Here is a 23,246-nt window from a genome sequence, read left to right on the forward strand (position 1 = left end):
GCAGCCGCACCGGGTGTGAGGCAGGAGGCCCAAGTACCGGGTCAGGGCTCAATCGCACAGCCAAGCAGAAAAGAGTGGGCTGCGAACAATCCGACATTAGAAACTGATAAGTAAAGAGTCAAAAGAGTCAATTTGACTAAACATGTTTAAAAACTCAAGAAAATGACCACTGGCGTAATGCTTATTGTTGAACTGATGGTGGTCGATGATGACGTTTAACTCTTTTTTGGCATAGTTGAATGACGTTGGAGCGTTTTACCAAAGAACTCCAGATGATTACTTGCGCGTGTAAATGCGGATTATTAAGAAACCAGATTTCTGCCTTAATCTGGTTGTTTACCTCAAACCTGTCATGTGTGTGTGCATGTAAACGCACTGACTGCCTCTCTGACGCCTCTACTCATCTTAGTTGTGCTTCATCTCTGTCTCCAGTCAAACAAACTCTCAGTCACCACTTCCCGTTCTTACATCCTGACTGTCTGATTAACCTCAGCCACAGACCTTTCTGGTCCACATTTCTAAGTCTTATTGTTTAGACAGAGTACGTCTATTTTAACATGTTAGACTGCAGATGTTTTTCTGTTGGGCCAGGTGGACTACAGAACTGAATGATCTTTAATCCAAATGCAATTTTTTATCAGGTCCTTTCTGTGGGACTATGCACATGATCCAGCAGAAGATGATACTAAACTCCAGCGAAGTGACCATTCGTTTCACAAGCGGCTACCATCGGTCTGGGAGGGGATTCCTCATCTCTTATGCCACTGACAGACATCATGGTAGGACTTTGTACTTTATAAATTGTATGTAAATATGCAAACAGTGAAGCCTAGGGACTTCACGAGACAGCCCACGTTCCTTAAGCAGGGATCCCAATCTTTGGTCGGTTGATGATGTTATGCAGTTTGTTCGAGATGCTGATCCCCAGCTTGGACCACACGCTGAGCTTTTCAGAAAACATGTATGTTTAGACTCTTTATCTGGAATAGTTTTGTTAAAAATAGGCCATATTAGGGATTTGAAAAAGTATTGTAAATTCTTATCATTTGCTAAAGTGTTGTGAAGTGTTGGCCAACAATCCATGAGCTGGTTGGCTGAATCCCAACTTCCTGGTTTATTTTTCAGATGCAGATTGTTGAACACGTTTGGTTAAAGGCTCAACTTTCAGTTTTTGTGTACATTTTGGTTGATATCTGATCTCTTTCAATTGTAATGTTTGATTTTTGGTGATTATACAGCGTATTGAGAAAATGTTCAGAGTCCTGCACTTTTTGCACTCCTTCTGGTGGCGTAGATTTAATTTTAAATTGATAAATTTGCCATTTTAGCCCATCAGTCTATATTCAATAACCCAAAGTGATAACATGTTTTCAGAAAGATTTGCAAATTTATCAAAAATAAAATGCTGAAATATTCCAGTGACACCAGTATTCATACCCTATACTGTACTCAGTACTTCGTTGAAGCCCCTTTGGAAGCGATTCCACCCCAGGAGTCTGATGTTACAATCTTCCCACACCTGGATTTGGGGATTTCCTGCCTTCCTTCTTCTTTGCAGATCCTTTCAAGCTCTGTCAGGTTGGATGGAGACCATCAATGGGCAGCTGTTTTCAGGTCTCTCTAGAGATGTTCAGCTGGGTTCAAGTATAGTCTGTGGCTGGGCAGCTCAAGGACATTCCCAGGGTTGATCCCAAGCCACTCCTGTATGGTATTTGGTTTATACTTCATGTCGCTGTCCTGTCTGGAACCGAACGTTCTGCCCAGTCTGAGGTCCAGTGTGCTCTGAGCAGGTTTTCATTAAGGATATTTCTGTACTTTTCTATTTTCAGCTTTCCCTCAACCCCTTCAAGTCTACCAGTCCCTGATACTGCCACCACCAAGCTTCACCACTGGAATGGCATTGCACAGGTGATAAGTGGTGACTAGATTCCTCCAGACATGATGCTAATCTTGGTTTCATTAAGCCAAAAAATCTTATTTCTCGCAGTCTGGGAGTTTTTTTAGGTACCTTTATGGAAGCACCAGGTGGGCTTTCACGTGTGTTTTTTTTACAAAGGAGAGGTTTCTCTCTAGCCACTTTGTTATAAAACTCAGATAGGTAGAGCGCTGTAGTGATCATAATTCTTCTGGAAGTTTCTTCTATCTCCACATAGGTTCTTTGGGGCTCCATCGGGTTTTTAATTATCTGTCTTATCAAGGCCCTTCTCCCATGCTTGCTCAATTTGGTTGGCTCTAGGAAGAGTTGTGGTTTTGCTAAACTCCTTCCATTTAAGTGTTAAGAAGTCAGCTGTGCTCTCATGGACCTTCAGTGCTACACAAATGTTTTTGTAGTCTTCCTCAGATCTTTGCCACAGATCTTTAGGCGATGCTTTTACCCTCATGTCTTGGTTTTTGCTCAACTGTGGGACCTTCTACATATACGCAGCTATGGGCCTTATTTAGTCATGTTCAGTCAATTGAATTGGACACAGTAAAATGGGATGACCCTGAGCCAAATTTCAAATGTCCAAGAAAAAGGTCTAAATGCTAATGTGAAGGTCATATTTCAGTTTTGTATTTTTTTAAATTTGCAAAAAAAATTCTAAAATCTTGTTTCCACTTTGTCATTGAGTGTTGCTTGATAAGTGAAGTGAATCTAAATGATTTTTAGCACAAGGTTGCAACATAACAACATGTGAAAAAGTGAAGTCTGAATCTCTGGTAATGGATGTGATGGATGGGTACCATTTCCAGGATGCAGAATAAAGGTGATCGAGAAAAAGGATGAATGGATGGATGAACAGATTGGCATTTTCTTGAGTGAACGTTTTTTCCATTTGTACTTCTGTAGGGCTTCATTAATTCCTTATTCATTTTCCTTTGTGTTAAGCAATGTCTTGTGTATCTCCTCAGCACTTGTACTATTCATCTCATTCCATCAATTTATTATATGAGTAACCCTGAACGTTCTTTAACACATCCATTTATCCTTCAGTGTCTGGGTGGCAGCTGCTCTGTACTTGTATACTGGGTTGCGTCAGATGCTTTCATCCTCGCCCACTCTTTTTTACACTGCGATTTAAGCCACATGTCTTCTGAGCTCCTCTGCATGTTTGTGTTTGTTAGTCTGCGGTTAACATTTATCCAGTCAAATCTTCTGGGAAAATAAAGTGCTATGCATAACATAACATTCCCAGACCTGCTTAATCCAGCTTAGAGTCGCAGCACTGGGTGCAAGGTAGGAAACATGTCTGGTTGGGATGCATCACATTTAGAGTCCCCCAATTAACTAATCCAGTATGTGTTTGGGGATGTAGGGGGACAATCCAAGTACCAGGAGGAAAACCAACACAGAAAGAACAGTGTACATGTAGACAATAGCCAGTCGGACTCTGCATCCATGGTCAAATGGAACTAACCTCTGGGCTTCTTCTGTGTGTTTAGTTTTTCTCTAAGCAAATGAGTTCCTCCAGGAGCAATGTGCTGATCTTCACAATGTCCTACATCTGATGCAAACATAAGGCTCATCTTTCATTTATTCTTCGTATGAAGATGTGACTTTTCATTTCAGAAATGAGTGCAGGATTACATGGAACAGCGAGTCCTTCTTCCATGATTGCTTAGTCTTCAATAGGTAGTGATAGCAAGTTGTGACCCAAATGACAATAGTGCTGGTTGCAATGTGCTGTCTCAGGAAGTTGTTACCATCACAATTGCAATGTTATACTTTTCATCTGTCCTCGCTCTTGGCTACACTTCCTACTTGCGATTACTAAGAACAGGAAGTGTTCTGTCATCACCTGAGGTCCATTTCTGCTCTTTTCAATCAGGAGGCACTTGTTTGTGAGTTTATAAGTTCCATGCAGCATTTTTTGCTCCTGCAGCCTTACCACATAACCCTGTAGACAAAGATTTTGCTTCCTGTTTTGACCAGCTGGATTACTGGCCATTCTCCAGCTGCCTCTTTTGCTACTTTAAAAATGCTTTTAAACCAGCAGCCTTGTCCATTAAAGATTTTCAATTTCTTGAAAAGCCCACTCTGTAGTGCTAACACTAATGGGGGGTATCTCCAGGTCCAGAATGTTTTCAGCAATGCCATCAGCCCACTGCAATGTGACATTATGAATTCATCTTTTGACTCATCAAGCCTATGTGGATAAGTTAGTCAAGACAGACGGTGTGACGGACACCACCACCAGCCATCATGTGTGTCAAATAATTCTTGTCATGCTGGTATTGGGTTGTGCTCTGTTGCCCTTTCTCCTGATGTTCTATTGCTTAATGGTGGCTATAGGTGAGTACACATGACCAATAGACCCTCTTAAATTTGTTATGATTTGTTATGTTATGTTCACCTGAAATATTAAAGTTATGTGAGGCCTCTAAAAGATCCCTAATCCAGGCCATCTTCCCTAGCAGACCTAAAATAGGCTTCACCCCAGATAGCCCAATCCCCAAACTCCACGGGAAGCCTTCGGCCTGCACAGGCCCAAAAAAGGCGATTTGGCTTTTAAACTTACAAAATATCCTTAACATTCAAAATGTATCAAAAATGGCCTTCATAGGAGACAAAACTGTTAAAACCGCTAGCTTAAAAAACTAGGCCAATGGCGAGTCTTTATAAATAAAAAAACTATTTCTTACGAAAGAAAAACAAAAATTGCCAAGAAAAATTAAAGCAAAGATAACAAAAAAAAAAAACTAATGCCAAATGGGGTTGTTTGTTTAAAAATGCAACCTTAGGTAAGCAAGTCCAATCCGTAAACCAATAGGAAAATCCAATAACCAGTAGCAAAAAATGCTCACTTTACTCTGCAAGGTCCGGAGGGCCTGACTGTCTACACTGGGTGGTCCTCCAGCTGATCATCATGGTGGCTCCTCTCCTGACATACTATTTTAGGGGGATGGGGCACACAAGTAAACATAAATGCATTACCACAAAAGTGAAAGTAACACACACATAACAAATAAACAAAGTGATACTCAAAACATAACACAGAAAAGGACAGAGCACTCTGCCAATGACAAAAATTGAAAATGAAATCAAACTTTACTTGAGTCAGGGAGAAAACTCCGGCTAAACCGTAGCATCTTCTTTGTCTGGATTGCACACGACTGCAGTGAGACATGTGCTTGGTACCTTCTTCTTTGCCTTTAGGCTTCATTCACACTACTGCATTTTCATTTAAAAACAAAGATATTAGTCTTAGGGGTTTGCCTTTTTGTCCACCCTACCTTTGCATTTTTAGCTATTGAAGGTTCTCTATTCTTCTTGTTCTTTCGGCTGCTCCCGTTAGGGGTTACCACAGCAGATCATCTTCTTCCATATCTTTCTGTCCTCTGCATCTTGTCCTGTTACACCATCACCTGCATGTCCTCTCTCATCACATCCATAAACCTTCTTCTGGAAACACCAGCTTGGATAGATTTATGATAAACCAGACTTTACCCACACTCTGATTGGTTTGTGCTGATTATGTGGCCCTTCCCTGATGGGATCCTGCTCATTACAATGTCTCATTTCCTGACTGGCCACCCTTTATTGAAGAAAAACATACTCCAACATAGCAAACAACAACAACATGTATTTTTATAGCACATTTTCATACAAGAGATGTAGCTCAAAGTGCTTTACAGGATGAAGGAGGAGCAAAAAAGAAAAAATATATATAAAAATTAGGCAAAACTAATTAACATAGAATAAAAGTGAGGTCAGATGGCCAGGGAGGACAGTAAAAACAAAACAAAACTCCAGACGGCTGGAGAAATAAAACAAAATCTGCAGGAGTTCTGAGGCCACAAGACCACCCAGTCCCCTCTAGGCATTCTACCCAACATCAATGATCTCAATCAGTCCTCATGGTTTTCAGGCTTCACATGGAATAACTTGATGATGATGGCCATGTGGACCTCTGGCCTTCAATCCATCAATGTAGGGACAGCACGGTGCTTTGATCAGATGGTGGTGGGGCGCAGATCTCACCACAGAAAACCAGAAAAGAACAGCAGAGAAAGTAGGAGTTAGTATGGATTCCTGAGCCACCATGAATGCTATTGATAATTAAATGCATATACAGAATATCAGTGTTAAACTAAAATGAAGGTATGAGAAAGCCATGTTAAAGTAATGTGTTTTTAGCAGAGTTTCTAGCAAACACAGAGGAGTTGCTTTCCAGTGGTGTTTGTTGCGCTCCTTAACTGTGTGCGCCTAATTTACTTTTTGCACAACTTGAACGCTGCATAAATGTGCAAAAAGGCAAATAGTTTACTGGTCGCTGCAGTTTTGTGATAAATCCTGTGGCTGATTGCAATACTATCTCTTCAAAGATGTGTGCGCTATGTCGTACGCTTTTTTGGTTGTTTAAGTGTGGGCAGGAGGAACTTTTCTAAGCAATGTGAAAACGTTAGTGTGGATGAAGATCATTTTCACTTAACAACACTATTTCTTAAATTAAAACATAGTAGTGCGGATGTTCCATTTACCTCAGAAGACGGATGTCGGAGCTGGGAATGATGTTACATCCGAGTTGACCGCATTCCAATAAAACCAATATGGACGTGCCCAGGCAAACCTTTGTTGTGCTTTCTCCATCCAAATAAACAGTAGTTGATAACAACACATTATACAGTATTTGGTGAATCCAAACACTGCAGCAAGATGTCCACAGGTAGAGGTTGGACAGTAGCGTGTGTACGACTGATTTAATGAGATACAAACAGTATAATACTACAGCTTTCACTAAAGTTTAGCAGTGTACGTCGCCATTTTGGATTGACGTCTTGAACTGAAATCGGACAAACTCAGGCTTGACAGTCCATCCCTGAGTACCTGAGTTGGATATCTGACTTAAGGGCGCTTTCCAGTTGAAAATTCTGACTGGGAACGTGGAAATTCTGACTTCTCACCTCAGCAAACCAGTCAGCTGGTAACATTGCCATATTTATGCAGCACAAATAGATACATACTTAGTTATTCTACAACACGAGAAACCATTTTTGATGCTTTAACATTTCAGCAAAGTTGTACCAGCATTCACTAATTAAACGAAAACTTGAAAAACATGTTTACCGTCATTATCCATTTTGTTTGTTCATTCAGTCAGTGCCCTGAGGCAACAGCACTTACAAGTCTACAGTTTTCACAAAGGATGGCATTACATGAGACTTCACTGCAACCATAAAGCAAATTATGGCTTTCTAATTACAAGTTATGTTTAAAACCACCAACTGAATACCTGACTCACTTACGTCTTTAAAGTTTCTATTTAATTTGTAAATTAACACTGAAATGTGTGGGAAATTAAATTTTTTTCTTCATGTAAGATGTGTGAAAAATGGAGGGCATGCTCTGTATTGCACACTCCTACTGTATGTTGGTAAGCTGTGCTTGAATTCTTTTTGTATTTATTAAGGAAATGTGACGTTTGTCTGTTATTTTTTATAATATATTTAATGTACATGTCAGTAAGATATACAGTGCATTCAAAACTTGGATGGATAGACAGTTATTCATTTTAAGAGGTGTGCATCAGAGGCGCCAATGCGGTCCATTTTGAATAAAACAGAGTATTACACAGAATAGAATTGAGAAAGCACTGAGACTCCTTCACTTCCTGCACACTTTATTGTGCTGTAGATTGAATTTTAAATGGAAAGATACATTGGTAACCAATCTACACTCAATAATCCATAATGGCAAAGGGAAAACATGTTTTCCGAAACCTCTCATTCAGACCCTTTGTTGATGAACCCTAACTTGTGCTCAGGTGCATCCTGTTAGCTTTAATTCGCCTTGAGATGTGCCGAAAACTTGATTGGAGTCAATCTGTGATGAACTGAGTTGATTGGACATCATTTAGAAAGGCACACGTGTACCTGTTATTATAAAGTCCACAATTTACACCACATGTCAGCAACAACAACAACAACATTTATTTATATAGCACATTTTCATACAAACAGTAGCTCAAAGTGCTTTACATAATAAAGAATAGAAAAATAAAAGACACAATAAGAAAACAAAATAAATCAACATTAATTAACATCGAATAAGAGTAAGGTTCAACGGCCAGGGGGGACAGAAAAAACAAAAAAACTCCAGACGGCTGGAGAAAAAATAAAATCTGTAGGGATTCCAGACCATGAGACCACCCAGTCCCCTGTGGGCATCCTACCTAACATAAATGAAACAGTCCTCTTTGTGTTTAGGGTTCTCAAGGAAGGACTTGATGATGATGGTCATGTAGACTTCTGCCTTTTAATCCATCCATCATTGTTGGAGCATCATGAAGCTTTGAGTAGGTGGAGGTGGCTCAGGAATAAGAAACAGAAGAGAGAGTTGGGGTCAGTACGGATTTTAGAGCCACCATGAATAGTTATTATGATGAACTGAACATACAGAGTATCAGGATTAAGTTAAAGTGAAGTTATAAAAAGGCCATGTTAAAGTAATGTGTTTTCAGCAGTGTTTTAAAGTGCTCCTCTGTATCAGCCTGGCGAATTCCTATTGGCAGGCTATTCCAGATTTTAGGTGCATAACAGCAGAAGGCCGTCTGCCTCACCACTTCTTTTAAGTTTTGTTCTTGGAATTCTAAGGAGACACTCATTTGAGGATCTGAGGTTACGATTTGGAATATAAGGTGTCAGACATTCTGATATATAAGATGGGGCAAGATTATTTAAGGCTTTATAAACCATAAGCAGAATTTTAAAGTCAATTCTGAATGACACAGGCAACCAGTGTAGTGACGCTAAGACTGGTGTGATGTGTTCAGATTTTCTTTTCCTAGTTAGGATTCTAGCAGCTGCATTCTGCACTAGTTGCAAACGATTTATGTCTTTTTTGGGTAGTCCTGAGAGGAGTGCGTTACAGTAATCTAGTCGACTGAAAACAAACGCGTGAACTAATTTCTCAGCATCTTTCAGTGATATAAGAGGTCTAACTTTACTTATGTTTCTTAAGTGAAAAAATGCTGTCCTTATGATCTGATTAATATGTGATTTAAAATTCAGATTACAGTCAACAGTTACCCCTAAGCTTTTTACCTCCGTCTTGACTTAATTCTAATGTATCCAGTTTATTTCTAATAGCCTCATTGTATCCATTATTGCTAATCACTAAGATTTCAGTTTTCTCTTTATTTAACTTGAGAAAGTTACTATTCATCCATTCTGAGATACAAGTCAGACATTGTGTTAGTGAATCAATAGAATCGGGGTCATCAGGTGCTATTGATAAGTACAGCTGTGTGTCATCAGCATAGCTGTGGTAACTCACGTTGTGCCCTGAGATAATCTGACCTAACGGAAGCATGTAGATTGAGAAGAGCAGCAGACCTAGGATAGAACCTTGTGGAACACCATATTGGATATCATGTGTATATGTGTATATTGTCAGGACAATAAACGAGCCATAGAGTACAAAGATCTCTCTGTAGACTTCTGTGAACAGTTTTTGCTTTGTGCATACAGGACTCCAGATGAGGCTTCACCAATGAGTTGTAAAGCTTGGGCAGAACCCCCTGTGACTTGAACTCCACACATCAAGGCGCTATATAACCTGACATTCTGTTAGCCTTCTTAACGTCTTCTGAACACTGTCTGGCAGTTGATAGTGTACAGTCCGCTACGACTCCTAAATCCTTTTCATAAGGTGTATTTTACATTTTTAGACCTCCCGTTGTATATTCATCCTTAACATTTTGACTTTCTACATGTAATATTTTACATTTAATGACATTAAATTTCATGTGCCACGAATCTTCTCAAGCCTGTATGCTGACCAAGTCCCTCTGTGATGGTTCAGCAGATTCAAGATTATCTGTCAAGCCAATCTGCCTAGCTTGGTATCATCTGCAAACTTAACCTGCTTGATACTTATATTACAATCCAAACCTAAATATATATAAAGGCCAAATACCATTGACTCACTAATCATGAAATCTCCCGAACCATGAGGACTTGGGACTTGAAATTTGGAATGTAGGTTACCCTTGGCTCATAGGTGCTCGCTAAGAAACGGTTTTAAAAATTTCGTGGTCCAAGTGCAAAATTTCTTATAGTTTTTTAGACCCGTTTGAATGTCTGTCCGCTTTTCACGAGATAACTACTTAGCGGATTTAGATCAGGTTTTTTTTCTAGAATTTGCTTGAACATTCCGTTGATTTTGCGACTTTCTCATCGCACTAAGTATCGTAGTTCGCTTGCGGTACTGATTTATTAGCACAAACCTGAGAGAGACTCATCGGGCTGCAAGGCCCTCCTCATTCACGCGTCTGCCTTGGGACGTAACCTTAACTCCGTTTAGTTAGCAAACAAAAGAACTGCTTAACGGATTTAGATCTTTTTTTTTCTATCATTTCTTTAATTGCACTAAGAATCATAGTTCGCTTGTGGGAGTGATATATTTGCGCTAATCCGAGACGGAGGCTGTGGGCTGAGAGGAGGGAGAAGAGTGATGTCAGGAGTAGAGAGCTGATCGGGGCCCTCCTCGCTGTCCTGTTTCACTACTCCGAGGGAGAAGCTTCGGTGAATGGCTGGTCATTTATATACACTATATGGACAAAAGCATTGAATTGTTTCAATCCGACCCATTGCCACAGATGTATAAAATCAAGCACCTAGCCATGCTGTCTCATTTCTGAAACAAAATGGGTCTTTCTGAAGCGCTCAGTGACTTCAAGCGTGGTGGGACTGTGATAGGATGGCACCTTTGCAATAAGGCAGTTTGTGAAATGTCATCCTTGCTGGATATTCCAAGATCAACTGTAAGTGGTATTACTGGAAAGTGAAAGCATTTAGGAACAACAGGCATGAAGCAGAAGATCACATAAAATCACAGAGCGAGATCAATGACTGTTAAGGTGCATGGAGTGTAAAAGTTGCCAGCGCTCTGCTGATTCCATTGCCGAAGAGTTCCAAACTTCCACTGGTGGAGGGAGCTTCATGGAATGGGCTTCCATGGCCGAGCAACAGCATGCAAGTCCAGTGCCAAGCGTTGGATGGAGTGATGTGAAGCACACCGCCACTGGACTGTGGAGCAGTGGAAATGTGTTCTATGAAGTGACAAATCAACACTTCTCTGTTGGCAGTCAGATGGGTGAGTCCAGCTTTGGTGAATGCTGGGAGAACGTTACCTGCCAGACTACATTGTGTCAGCTGTGAAGTTTGGTGGAGGAGGGATAATGGTATGGGGCTGTTTTTCAGGGTTTGGGCTAGGCCCCTTATTTCCATTGAAGGATAATCTTAATGCTTCAGCATACCCAGACATTTCGGACAACACTATGCTTCCATCTTTTTAGAAACAGTTTGGGGAAGGCCCTTTTCTGTTCCAGCATGACTGTGCCCCAGTGCACAAAGCTAAGGTCCATCAAGACATAGTTGGATGAATTTGGTGTGGAAGAACTTGACTGGCCTGCACGGAGCCCTGACCTCATCCCCATCAAACACCTTTGGGATGAATTGTAACGGAGATTGTGAGCCAGGCCTTCTCGTTCAACATCAGTGCCTGACCTCATAAATACTCTATAGATTGAATGGGCACAAATTCCCACAGAGACACTACCAAATCATGTGGAAAGCCTTCCAAGAAGAGTGGAAGCTGTTATAGCTGCAAAGGTGGGACCAACTCCATATTAAAGCCTATGTATTTGAATGCAGTGTCATTAAAGTCCCTGTTGGTGTAATGGTCAGGTATTCCAATACTTTTGTCCATATAGGGTATATTAAAAACAGCAGCGGTCTTAGCACTGACCCCTAAGGCACACTACTTTTAATGTCAGCCAATTCTGATAAGGTTTCTCACAATATCACCCTCTGCTCCCTGTGTCTGAGCCAATTCTGCACTCATCTACAAACATCACCCTGAACTCCCACTTTTTTTAGTTTGATACCCAACCTCTCATGTGGCACCTTATCGAATGCTTTCTGAAAGTCAAGATAAATAATATGACAGGCTCCAGTGAAACACTACATGAATTGGGGAAAGTCTCGGCCAAACGTTATCACTCAAAGTGGGCATTTGGAAACAGCGCGTGAATGGATGAATGGAGGACAGATGGAGCGAGCTCAACACATAATAGATTCTGCCCAAAGAAAATGAAATAGTGGGACAAGAGCAGTTGCTGGGGCTACAGGAAACATCTTTGCACATTTAGTCACAGGAAAGCAAACCATTTTGCCACAGTCTCCCCCAAGAGATGATTGTAACAAACATGTCTCTCCAGGCAGAATATCTAATTGATTGATTCTGGGAAGCCAGACAGCAGTTGGTGACTCAGAGTTCAAATATGTCTGGTGGGTGGAAATGGCAGGAAGCACTGGACACTGGCGAGGAATTCCTATGCGTGTTTCACAAGAGAATGTGGCCACTTACTGTAACCCCTCAAAAAAGTCTTTCCCCATATCCCGGAAGTTGCTGCGGATTGGATTTACAAAAGTTGAGTTTAGCGTGTTTATCAACTGACCCCCCAGAACAATTCAAGAAGTGGGGATTTTAATACATGTTTAGTTTAAATGTGTGTCATTCTGTGTCCATTTTGGAATAATAACACCGTATTTGATGAACCTGACCTTGAAATGTAACTAAAGTAGTAGCGTGGTTATTGCTGCTGCCTCAAGGATTCAGCATCCTGGCGTACATGTCACGTTTGTGGAGTCTGCACGTCCTCCTAGCTATGCATGCACTATTTTGGTTTTCTTCTCCCATCCACTGATACGTGCAGGTCAGGTTGATTGGCACTGTCGCCAATCTGAGGGAGTGTACATGTGTTTGCCTTTGTGAAGGGCTGGCACCTGGCTTAGGGTTCTTGTTTCCTGCTTTGTGTCCTGTGCTGCTGGGATAGACTCTGGCTCCCTGCAACCCTCAGTTGAATTACGTTGGTATAAGAAGATCTGTGTTCATGTATTGTATGTAAAATTTGGCAAAGGATGATAGGTGTGAGCATTCTCAGCTTGATATCTTCCAACACATGTCACACATGGGCATGTAATCCTTTGTACTTGAAGCCTAACAGTACCACTGAAGCAGACTGGTCCTTTCTGGGCTTGACCAGTGTGGTTGATGGAAGAATTGAAGGTCCACAAATTCAAATGCTGGAATGCCAACCCTGTCATCCTCCTTTAATCAGCTGAAAATTATTAACAAAATACGCACTTGATGGCACTACAGACAAATAAAAAATGGGTTGCCTTAGGCTAGAGAACCTCCCTGTGCTTTAGTCTCTGTGCTAGGAGCTCAGTCCTGCAGGGTGCTCTTATATCAAGTGACACCTCCTTCTGGGTACCGCAGGGCATATAGCTGGGGGACCGGAGGGGGTGGAGTCAAAATGCAGTCATTGGGAGTCTTCTCAGCACAGAGAAGGGGACAGAAGAGGACAAGGTTATTGTCAGTGCCCCCTCTCGACCTAGGGTGGTAGTACATACCTCAGATGATACCAGACGATGTTCCACTGGCACGCATGCGTGACACCAGCTAATCATACAAGCCAAACCTTCTTTAATTGTACAATCAAGCAAATAAAGTTAACTTCATTTCGTCTGTCCATTTTCTAACCTGCTTAACCAGTTTAAAGTCCTCGAAGGCTGGCACATAGCCTGGCAGCATTGGGCACAAGAAGGGCCCATCGCAGGATTCATTAAAGGAATGTTCCAACCAATATTTTTTAATGTTACTTAATGTAGAACACGTGGCTCACACTTCTTGGGACAATTTGCTAAAAAGGTTGTAGTGAATGGTGGCAAAATCCACAGCTGGAAAGGCTCTGTCCACAGGGTTTCTTCTTAAAAACCCGCGCCCAATTTGTATTGGCTAGGTAGATAGATAGACAGATAGATAAAAGGCACTCTATGATAGATAGAAAGATAGATAGATAAAACTGTGTCCCAAGGGGAAATGGATCTTTCCTACATTTCCTCTAGTTCATGCACTTTTAAACATTCGGGGTTGCAGCGCCCCGTTTCTACGCATGCATTAAATGAATTCCTTACAATAACTATGGAAGGACAGGAGTGAGAGAAAAACAAACTAGACAAAAGCTGAAAGAAAACAGAACGATAACATTGCCGTTGTCAATTCATGAGGACAGTAACTGAAGCCTAATGATTCATTTATAGATCTTGCTGTCATTTTGACTGTTGCATCACTGCATGGTATAATGGCTTCAAATAGTGTTTAGACAAGCAGTGCAGTCTGTGTATATGTTACATGTTAAAACACTTTGACCATATTCATGTATTAGATGTTTGGCATTGCCTATTAGACAGTAGTGTTAACTAAGTTTAGTTATTTGCTTAGGTGTGCAGTGAGATGTTGGGCGCTGTGAAGTCTTGCCTGTGATTTTGTTGGAAATGTGTCAGCGTTAGCACATTTACTGTTTTGGGAGTACGGAATATTACATCTCCTGTGGCTCTTCCTTAACAACTCACTTAATTTCAGATCTTTTCAGGTCCTTTTCAGTTAATGTGATGGCAAACCACTTAGTTTGAAAGCATATTGTACAGTTTATCTTCTCACAAACGTAGCTTGCCATTTCTTTTAGCCTCACATTACCTATGACTGTATTGTTCTAACTGTGTTCCAGAGCTGTCCCTTCCTGTGAGCGGATCATGCATTGTGTGTGGGGTCTGTGATTGGAGAACTGATACAGGAGGTAGGGGTGGGGTGTCCATTTGGGGGTTCAAAGACCTCAGTGACTGGAGAGCCAATTGAATTGCACATTTTCGTCACGTGATTTACTTGACTTGAGTCAGATAACTCCTCCCACACCCCTAATCTTAACAATATTGTGTAACATCACTGACGTATAATGCAAAGCGACAACCTCCTCAATGGAGCAGAGATCTGGACGTCTGCAGCTTAACTCAATTGGAGCAATTGCTGTGTTTGTGACTCCTCAATGTAACACCGCTGACAGTTACCTGCTGAAATAAATTTCGATTAACGAGCAGAGAGATGACTTCAAGTCAATGCCAGTCAAGAGCTCAGAAAAGAAAACAATGAAAGCATGAAGAAGCAGCTCGTTCTGCACTTGCAGTTGTATTTAGAAATCTACATTTGTATAATTTCCAGTATGCTAGCCTACGTTACATCTGCTGCTACTACACTAAAGCTAGCGGTTTACAGGAGTAACAATGGAGTAGCATTATGGGTAATAGTTTTGATTTCAAGTGCTTAACAGATATTGCCTGATGTTACAGTGCCTAGCTGGCACATGGTTGTGGACTGTTTATTACTGCTATGTAGACCTCAGATCCCCCGTGGTAAAATGAGTCTGCGGCTGTTTTACGTTTTAAATAAATAATCGCCACATTCACGTCATCGTGTGTGGTGTGGGAGCATTGACAATTTGGACATTGTTTGGATTTGTTGAGTTTTTAATAAAAGCACTGATCACTTTTACACCACCCCCTTGCTTCGTGTGTGTTTGTCCTCATCTGCCAAGCTCATCTCGGTTACGGTACTGATGGTGTCGGGTTCAAGAGGCTCCCATAGTAGAAGAGGGAGCCAGGAGCTGACCTGCACTGTCACATCCCCAAGATGATTCTACTTAGGGCGTCAGTTTGTGCTCAGCACTTAACTAAATATGCTCCATTGTTTTCCAGATTTGATATCCTGTATGAAACGTGGCAGCCATCTGCATGAGCAGCATTTTAGGTAAGTTGGTATCTGTTGGTCAGTCAATCAATCTTTATTTCAAACTAGCAGGGGTACCCAGTGCTGCCCAGGGTGGAATAAAGTGCAGGTGCGATCAGAGGGAAAATTTTTGTCCCCAATTCAGAATTTCACTGACCAAGCCCACTGTAGTAAGCAACTTACAATGCCTGTGCCAAGTTACAAAAACAGAGCCGGTCAGTCAAATTAAGGGCACCAACATTATTAAAGTTAAGTGAGGGATGCTGTTATGTAACTGAAGTGGCACAAGCTCTGTACTTTTCCATTACACCTACCTTATGCACAGCATGGAGTGTCATTTTGGTAAATCAAGATTGGGGTACACACTATAGACATCGAGGGGGGCTCCCATCCCACACCCCCTTTGATAGTTGCAGTGTTGAGGATGTATATTCTGGATAAACCCATAAAACATAAATTCAACATTATATATTAGAGAGCCCCTTTAAATGTGAATATGATCAAAAAGCCCTTCACCAGTGCTAATTTTCTGCATGTCAGTTTTCCTTAGTGACTACTGTCACAAACATTTTGTAAAAAAACAAAATCAAATGAGATCAAAAATCAGATTTTATTTGTCACATACAGCTATACACAAAGTGAAAAATGCAGTGAAATGCTTAGTTACAGAAGCTCAGGTAAATATAAATATTATAAAAAACAACAACCACTCAAAAGCACAAACAAGAACTTCTGGCATGGATAATAAGAGAGCAGATGGCAATAAGATGGTCAGACCTGCCCAGTGGTGCCACAGGTTTACATTTAAAGGCATTGACATTAACATTTCAATTAAAGAGTGGCTTTGCCCCCTGCTCACTCTGCTTGCCAACCCCCTGGCCAGGGCTACGCTTTGCGGTTCTGTGTATGGAGATGTGAATGTACAATTTAAACATTTTAATTTTCATATGAAGTGTTACATTTGCATCCACGCAACATATTCGTTTCTCTCTATTAAGTAAGTCGACTTTTTTCAATGTTTGGCTCTGAGATTTGTTAATTGTCTTTGCAGAAGCTATTCTAACGGGAAACTGTTAACGTTTTAATACGAATGCCATATCAAGATCTCCTTTGGTGTCTAATGTTATCCCCTGAAGATGTACTACATTACCTTTCTTGGATACATCTTTCTTTCCACAGTAATTTGTGTGGTGGAATGACCGGGCGGTGTTAATGGTTGTAGATTTCTCTTTTCTTCATCACGTAAAGCACTTTGAGCTACATTATTTGTATGAAAATGTGCTATATAAATAAATGTTGTTGTTGTTGTTGTTGTAGATATGCTACGGGATATTGTAAGTTGTTGTTTTCATCTTCCGCATGATCAGCACCAACTGTTTCAGCATAGTCTATTGATACGCATAAATTTGTTTGACTTCCTCGTTTCTAGCTGCTAGGATTGCCCGTGTATTCATTTTTACTGTTGATAACCCTTCGTGATGAAATTCTTCAATAAGATTTGGACATAATAAGTCTTATTTAATTGGGAACTTAAGGTGAGGAAAACGTTAAAATGTATAAGAGCTGAGAGTGCACGAACTGTGTCTGACAAAAGCATTCACAAGACTGAGAGGTGAGAGGACCGTGGTCTTGTTTGAAAATGGTTGACAGGAGGGCGTGACTTGAAAGAATCTAATGGCAAAAGTCACCGATTTGTGGGACTTGCTTCCAAAGGTTGTAAGTATGATGTGACTTGAAAGAATCTCATGTTAAAAGTCTTCGTCTCATGGGACTTAATTCCAAAAAAAGTCTCACTGCAGGATAAAAAGTCTCATCTCCCAAGATTTTTTTTATTACAATAGAGAGAAATACGTCTTTATTGCAGTAGTGTGGTAGTTATTTCACAGCACACGGGACTGGAATTCAATTCCCAGCGCTGTCTGTATGTAGCTTACTTGTTATTTTTGACGGAGAACTCCTGCTTCCTCCCACCCTCCATAATATGCTAATGGAGGACTCCAAACTTGTACAGTATCTCAGTGTCCCTTGAGAATACTTGCCATTTCTCCCAGGGTCACATCCCTCCTGGGTGGTCAGAGGTAACACCATCTGCACTCAGTTACCCCAACCTGGTCGGTGGATCCAAGCCAGAGTCCTTCCAAGACCAACCAGCAGGCCAATTAGTTTAAGCTGAGGTGTGGGTCTCGTAAGTTCTGCCCTTTTGGTGCTTGGTCATCTCTCTGTCACTTTGTCCTTCTTACTCGAAACAATGGCAACAACACCAACTTTTAGTTGTATAGCACATTTTCATACAATGCATGTCTCTTAAAGTGCTTTTACAAGATGTTAAAGAAAACAGTGCAATTAAAAAGAAAAATAATGCCTTAAAAATAAATAAATGAAATAACAAAAATGGTAAATAAGATTAAATCAATAAGCACTTCCTTTATACAGATAGACAAGTAACAGTTAAAGTAGAGCCTTTTAATTATTGTTTTATACTGCTAAGTCTCTAATGATTATAAGAAGAAGTTCGGTGCTGTAGTCAGAGGGGCATGGAGGACAAAAAAGTAAAAAGCCAAACTGGCGGGGAGTTGATGCCACTCACTCTCCCACGTTCACACACACGAGTGTGCACACTTTCTCAAACACACACACACACCCTCTGCGCGGTGTCTTTGGATGGCTCCGCCCCTTCTGATAGTGTCTCTCTCTCTCACCCCAGTCCATGCCACCCCACCAGAATTTTCATGCCAAAAGCGCTGTAGCCTTTAAGTGCCTCTCTTATCTACTACATCGGGGTAAATGCAAAAGGAAGTAGCTGTGCCTCTTTTCTGTGTCCTGTTGCACATTATAATTGCTTGCATCTGCATCCTATGTAATGCTTAAGGCTGGAAGAATTTTCCCGTTTTGCATGTAATTAGCCTGTCTAGCTTAATAGCTCAATATGGGTTTGGTGGTCTCATCATGTCTCAACACAGCACAATTGACCTTTCTTTTAATATTTTCAAAGCTGTCAGCATCTTTTAGTTTTATTAAGACCCTTCTGAGTTAAATCAGCCACCGTTCCAAACATAGCTGTACATTGAAAGACCGTTCAGTATATAGTGCCTTTCATAACAGCTGGTATTTTATGCAGGCTTTCCAAGACTTGGATACATGAGAGTGCTGGCAGGAGCAAAAACGACTCATCTCTCCAAGTGCTGTATTCCCATTCCCCAAATGCACCAAACCGAATACTCCAAACTGTAATCGTATTATCGAGTGTGGAAATGTCTGTGAAGTTATTTTCAATGGACTGCTGTCCTGTTTTTCCGGTTTTCAGTTGTGGCGATCACCTGATCAAAGCACCATGATGTCCCTATATTGATGGATTAAAGGCCAGAAGTCCACATGACCGTCATCTTCAGGTTCTTCCATGTAAATCCTGAATATAATGAGGACTGATTAGGTAGAATGCCTTTCACTTTCTTCATCATGTAAAGCACTTTTGAGCAACATCATCCATCCATCCATTATCCAACCCGCTATATCCTAACTACAGGGTCACGGGGGTCACGGGGAGCCAATCCCAGCCGACACATCCTGCAAGGCAGGAAACAAACCCCAGTCAGGGTGCCAGCCCATCGCAGGGTGCGCACACACACACACACACTAGAGACAATTTAGGATCACCTAACCTGCATGTCTTTGGACTGTGAGAGGAAACCAGAGCACCCGGAGGAAGCCCACGCAGACACAGGGAGAACATGCAAACTCCACGCAGGGAGGACCCGGGAAGCAAACCCAGGTCTCCTAACTGCGAGGCAGCAGCGCTACCCACTGAGCCACCGTGCTGCCCTGAGCTACATCATTTGTATGAATATGTGCTATAGAAATAAGTTGTTGTTGTTGTCCAGGATTGTGTCTTACCTTTTGTATCCACTTAACCCTACAATGGAATCACTAAGTCCAGGAGCTGGATGAATAGATGGATGCTAATGAAAAGCATTACATGACTGTCCTTAACAGAAAAGGTGCTATACTCAACAAAATAAAGCAGGCTGGTTGTTTCTTTTAGGCCGCCCTTATAGTTCCGAGATCCTGGGTTCATTTTGGGCCTGGTCACTGCTTGTGTGCAGTCCGCATGTTCTCCCCATGCCAGTAAGAGGTTTCTTCAGCTCCTACTCAACACACACACACACACACACATTCCAAAGACATATTGTGATAAGAGATGTCTGTGTTGAAGCACAATTTCAAATAAATAATCGGGAATCCCAGAGTGCGCAGGCTCCAGGGTGGTGCAGGACATGCATATGTGAGTTTGATTGGGGTGCTTGGCTGATCGCTCATTCCCATGCAAATGCAACTGGGATAGTCAAGTGCTTCATTCACACCTCGGAGCAGGTGCTATAAAGGGAGCATGCATTGATGAAATCAGGGGTCAAAAAAAACAGAAAGCGAAAAAAATGAACAAGAGTGGGAAGTTAATGGGACGGCAGTCAGAATCCAGGATTGGGAGAAGAGCCGATGTGGAAAGGAGTGGATGCAGGCAGTCTGGAAGAGTCCCAGAAGGAGGAGCGTGTGGCCGTCACTCAAGAGGTGACCGTTTTGGGGAGCAGGAGTGAGTGACCGTTCAAGGAAGGCTCCCACTTAAGGCCGAGGAGTGGCAGTGGGAGTCGGAGGACCAGGGGCCTGAGCCCAGTTAAAGGGGTGGCCATGCCTGTCGGAAAGACGTCTCCTCAGGTTGTAGGATGACATTCTGGGTACACGGAGGAGACATTGGTTTTTAGAAAGCTGCTAATGACACTAATGGACATATTTCTGCTATGATTTTAACGTTGTTTTTTTTGGAGTTATTCATTTGACATTTTAATGTCCACTTTTTAGGATTATTTATTTGAAGATCTGCACTGTACTTTTGGAAACTGTTTTTTTTGTACTACCCCTTGCTGACTGTTTCTGTGTCCTCATCCTCATTTGCCCGGCTCATCCTCGGGTACGTTATCAGCGGTTCCGGGTCCAAGTGGTCCCAGAAGCTGCTAAGGAGAGTGGAGCCGACCCAGACTGTCACACATATGTGTTAGGCTATACGTCCGTTCTCAGTTTTCTCTGTGTGAATGACTAAAGGTGTGATCATAACTTCTGATGAACTTACATCCCATCCCTGATAATTTACCAGACAAGCCTCACCATCCTGTGGGCTTTGAAAATGGATGGATGAAAAACTGTGCTAAAAGTGGTGTCTCAGAGGTCTGATAGCTACAGGACTAGGCTTTGAGATCTTCTGTCTGGGTGGAGTTTGCACTTTCTTCCCTGTAAACGTGTGGGTTTTTCCAAAGAATTTGTCTGGTTTTCTCTCTCAGGTCCAGACTGAGTCAGACGTGTGCCCAGTATGCCCAGCCATTCTACTTCAATAACACTGCAATTCTCATTTCAGCGCATACTGTCCGGCTGGCTGTGGGAACGTCAGTGGTGATGTGTGGGGGATGCTGAATCCAGGATACCGCGACGTGAGTAAAAGTCTTTTCTTTTTTTTTTTATTCTCTATGTGAGCTATGAGAAGGATGTCAATGACCGTGTTTGTTTAAAGAGCTTAAAGGTTATGAAATCTGAATGGTGACTCATGTTGAGTGGTGATTTGTAATGAAACACATCACATCAGATGAAAAATAACTAACATAAATGGCTGGCGGTAGATGATTTCATCAGTTAGCCCCTTAATTGTGCTTATTTTAGCTAAAGGGAGAGCTACTGTGGCAAATTTCCTTTTTGTTTTGAGTTGGTGTGGGGTTGGCATTTCTACGTTGGATTTCCAAATGGTAATGATCTGAAGGTTAAGTTAACAGGACATTGACCCCTGCGTGAGTGTGCCATGCTATAGACGGGTGCCTGGTCCCGAGCCCCTCAACCCTGAAGCAGCTCTGAGAAAGATAATTAAGAGTATTTATATTATATTTATAGTCCCCTGCCCTCAACTATCACCTTTTATTCTCATCAATCAATCAATCCATTGATTTTTTTGCTTAATAAAAGTTAGCCTTTAATTGGAGCCTTAATAGAGATCAGTAATATAACAGCAGAAGTCAGTAAGACGTCAAAGAGCGCTAGATAGGATGACAGTGTCACACATTTAAGCAGAGGAGGATCCACCTTTAAATTAATGAAGCTTAAGCTTCAGGGCCCCAGAAGGGAATTTGAGTCCACTTTGCTTAAAAACTTTGGGTACTTACTGTATGAGAATGGGTTTTTAAAAAATAATATTATAAATATAGTCTGAATCAATACAAAATAATAGTTGAAATATAAATTAAAGGGTTATTCAAGTGTCATATAGGCTAAGCCATAAACTAAAAATACGGTCAAATGAAAGATGTTTTATTCTAAAAATATTTAATACTAGCCATGTGCGCCCAACTACGTTGCGCGTGTTCAAGTTGTCTGTGAAGGGCTCCCTGTTTAAACGCGGCTGCCAGTCGTTAACTGGGCCCTTCGTCGCACAGCATTATGATTTTTTATAAGGGAAGCAAAATTACAAAAGAAAACCCTTGGACATTGATTCCATAGGAACGGCATACTCGGAATCACTGTCCAAATAATAATTATATGGTGGTGTAGGAGCATTTCTGCTTCTGTCCGTTCACAGACCGTCTCGTTTTCACGACGCTATTGTTTCCTCTCACGATGTCTTCTCAATCCTTCTCTAATCTCGCAGGTTGCGTTGTGGCAATCCAAAGAGTAAGGCAATATACACGGAGCAATGGTTATTAAAGGGGGACACATAGGTATCCAGGCTCTTTAAAGCATAAATAGGGATCACTTCACTGACATGTGAGCAAGCCACGGTACAACTGTGAGACGCACAGCACTCGCAGGCTACAACGTAACAATAATGATTTCCGGAACGTGCGGTTACGTTGTCATTCATTTTACCCACGGTCTTTCTTTCATTCATATGTTACATAGGCACGTACCTTTTATCTTCGGCAATCTCATTCTCTAGCCAGGCCTCAGGAGCTAACCAGCGTAACACTGTGCACCACTCCTTACGTTATTCCAGCACATTGTTGAGTGAGTAACAACAACATACTAAACTGGAAGGTGGTCTACGCATGTATGGAATTCGTGGACAAAGATCAAGATCTAAATGAAGATCTCTTTAGTTAATTTAAAGCACAACAATTTGTTTAGTTGGAATGTCTGCGTTTTGAGGTGTGACTGGAGTACTACAGTCTTCAGTAGTATAAGCCTGGAGGAGATTCTTAATGCAATGCCTATGTTTTAGCTGTCTCTCTACTGCCATCTAGTGCTTCTTCTTCTAATTCATTCGCGGACAAACAAAGATCAAGAACCAAATGATTATATATAGAGACTAGCAGACCTGGCGCGCTTCGCTGCACGTTTAACCGGCTAGTTTCGTGGTTTTTCCAAACTAGACGTCCTGTCTTTTTCAGATTCTTTTAACCGCCTGGTTTCGGAAGCCAATCGTCCTTTTCCCAATCTAGAAATCCTGTCTTCTTTAGATTCGTTTAACCGCCTGATTTTGGCAGCAAATCGTTTTTTTTCTAACGTAGAAGTCGTTTCTTGTTGAGATTCGTTTAATCGCCTGGTTTTGGCAGCCAAGCGCTTTTTTTCCCAACCTAGAAGACCTCTCTTGAGATCCGTTTAATGGCCT

At 41.5% G+C, this 23,246-nt stretch overlaps 1 protein-coding gene across 3 annotated transcripts in view; it reads left to right on the plus strand.

Annotated features, from left to right (window-relative positions):
• Nucleotides 1-23,246, plus strand: part of si:dkey-34d22.1 (discoidin, CUB and LCCL domain-containing protein 1) — a 92,119-nt gene that overhangs the window by 19,071 nt on the left and 49,802 nt on the right. For all 3 annotated transcript variants that reach the window (XM_039739766.1, XM_039739764.1, XM_039739765.1), the window contains 3 exons: nt 642-779; nt 15,580-15,631; nt 21,012-21,084. In XM_039739766.1, coding sequence (XP_039595700.1) covers nt 642-779; nt 15,580-15,631; nt 21,012-21,084 — 263 coding nt within the window. The remainder of the gene's footprint in view (nt 1-641; nt 780-15,579; nt 15,632-21,011; nt 21,085-23,246) is intronic.

Source organism: Polypterus senegalus, chromosome 17 (assembly GCF_016835505.1).
Source record: "Polypterus senegalus isolate Bchr_013 chromosome 17, ASM1683550v1, whole genome shotgun sequence".
Classification (NCBI taxonomy): domain Eukaryota; kingdom Metazoa; phylum Chordata; class Cladistia; order Polypteriformes; family Polypteridae; genus Polypterus; species Polypterus senegalus.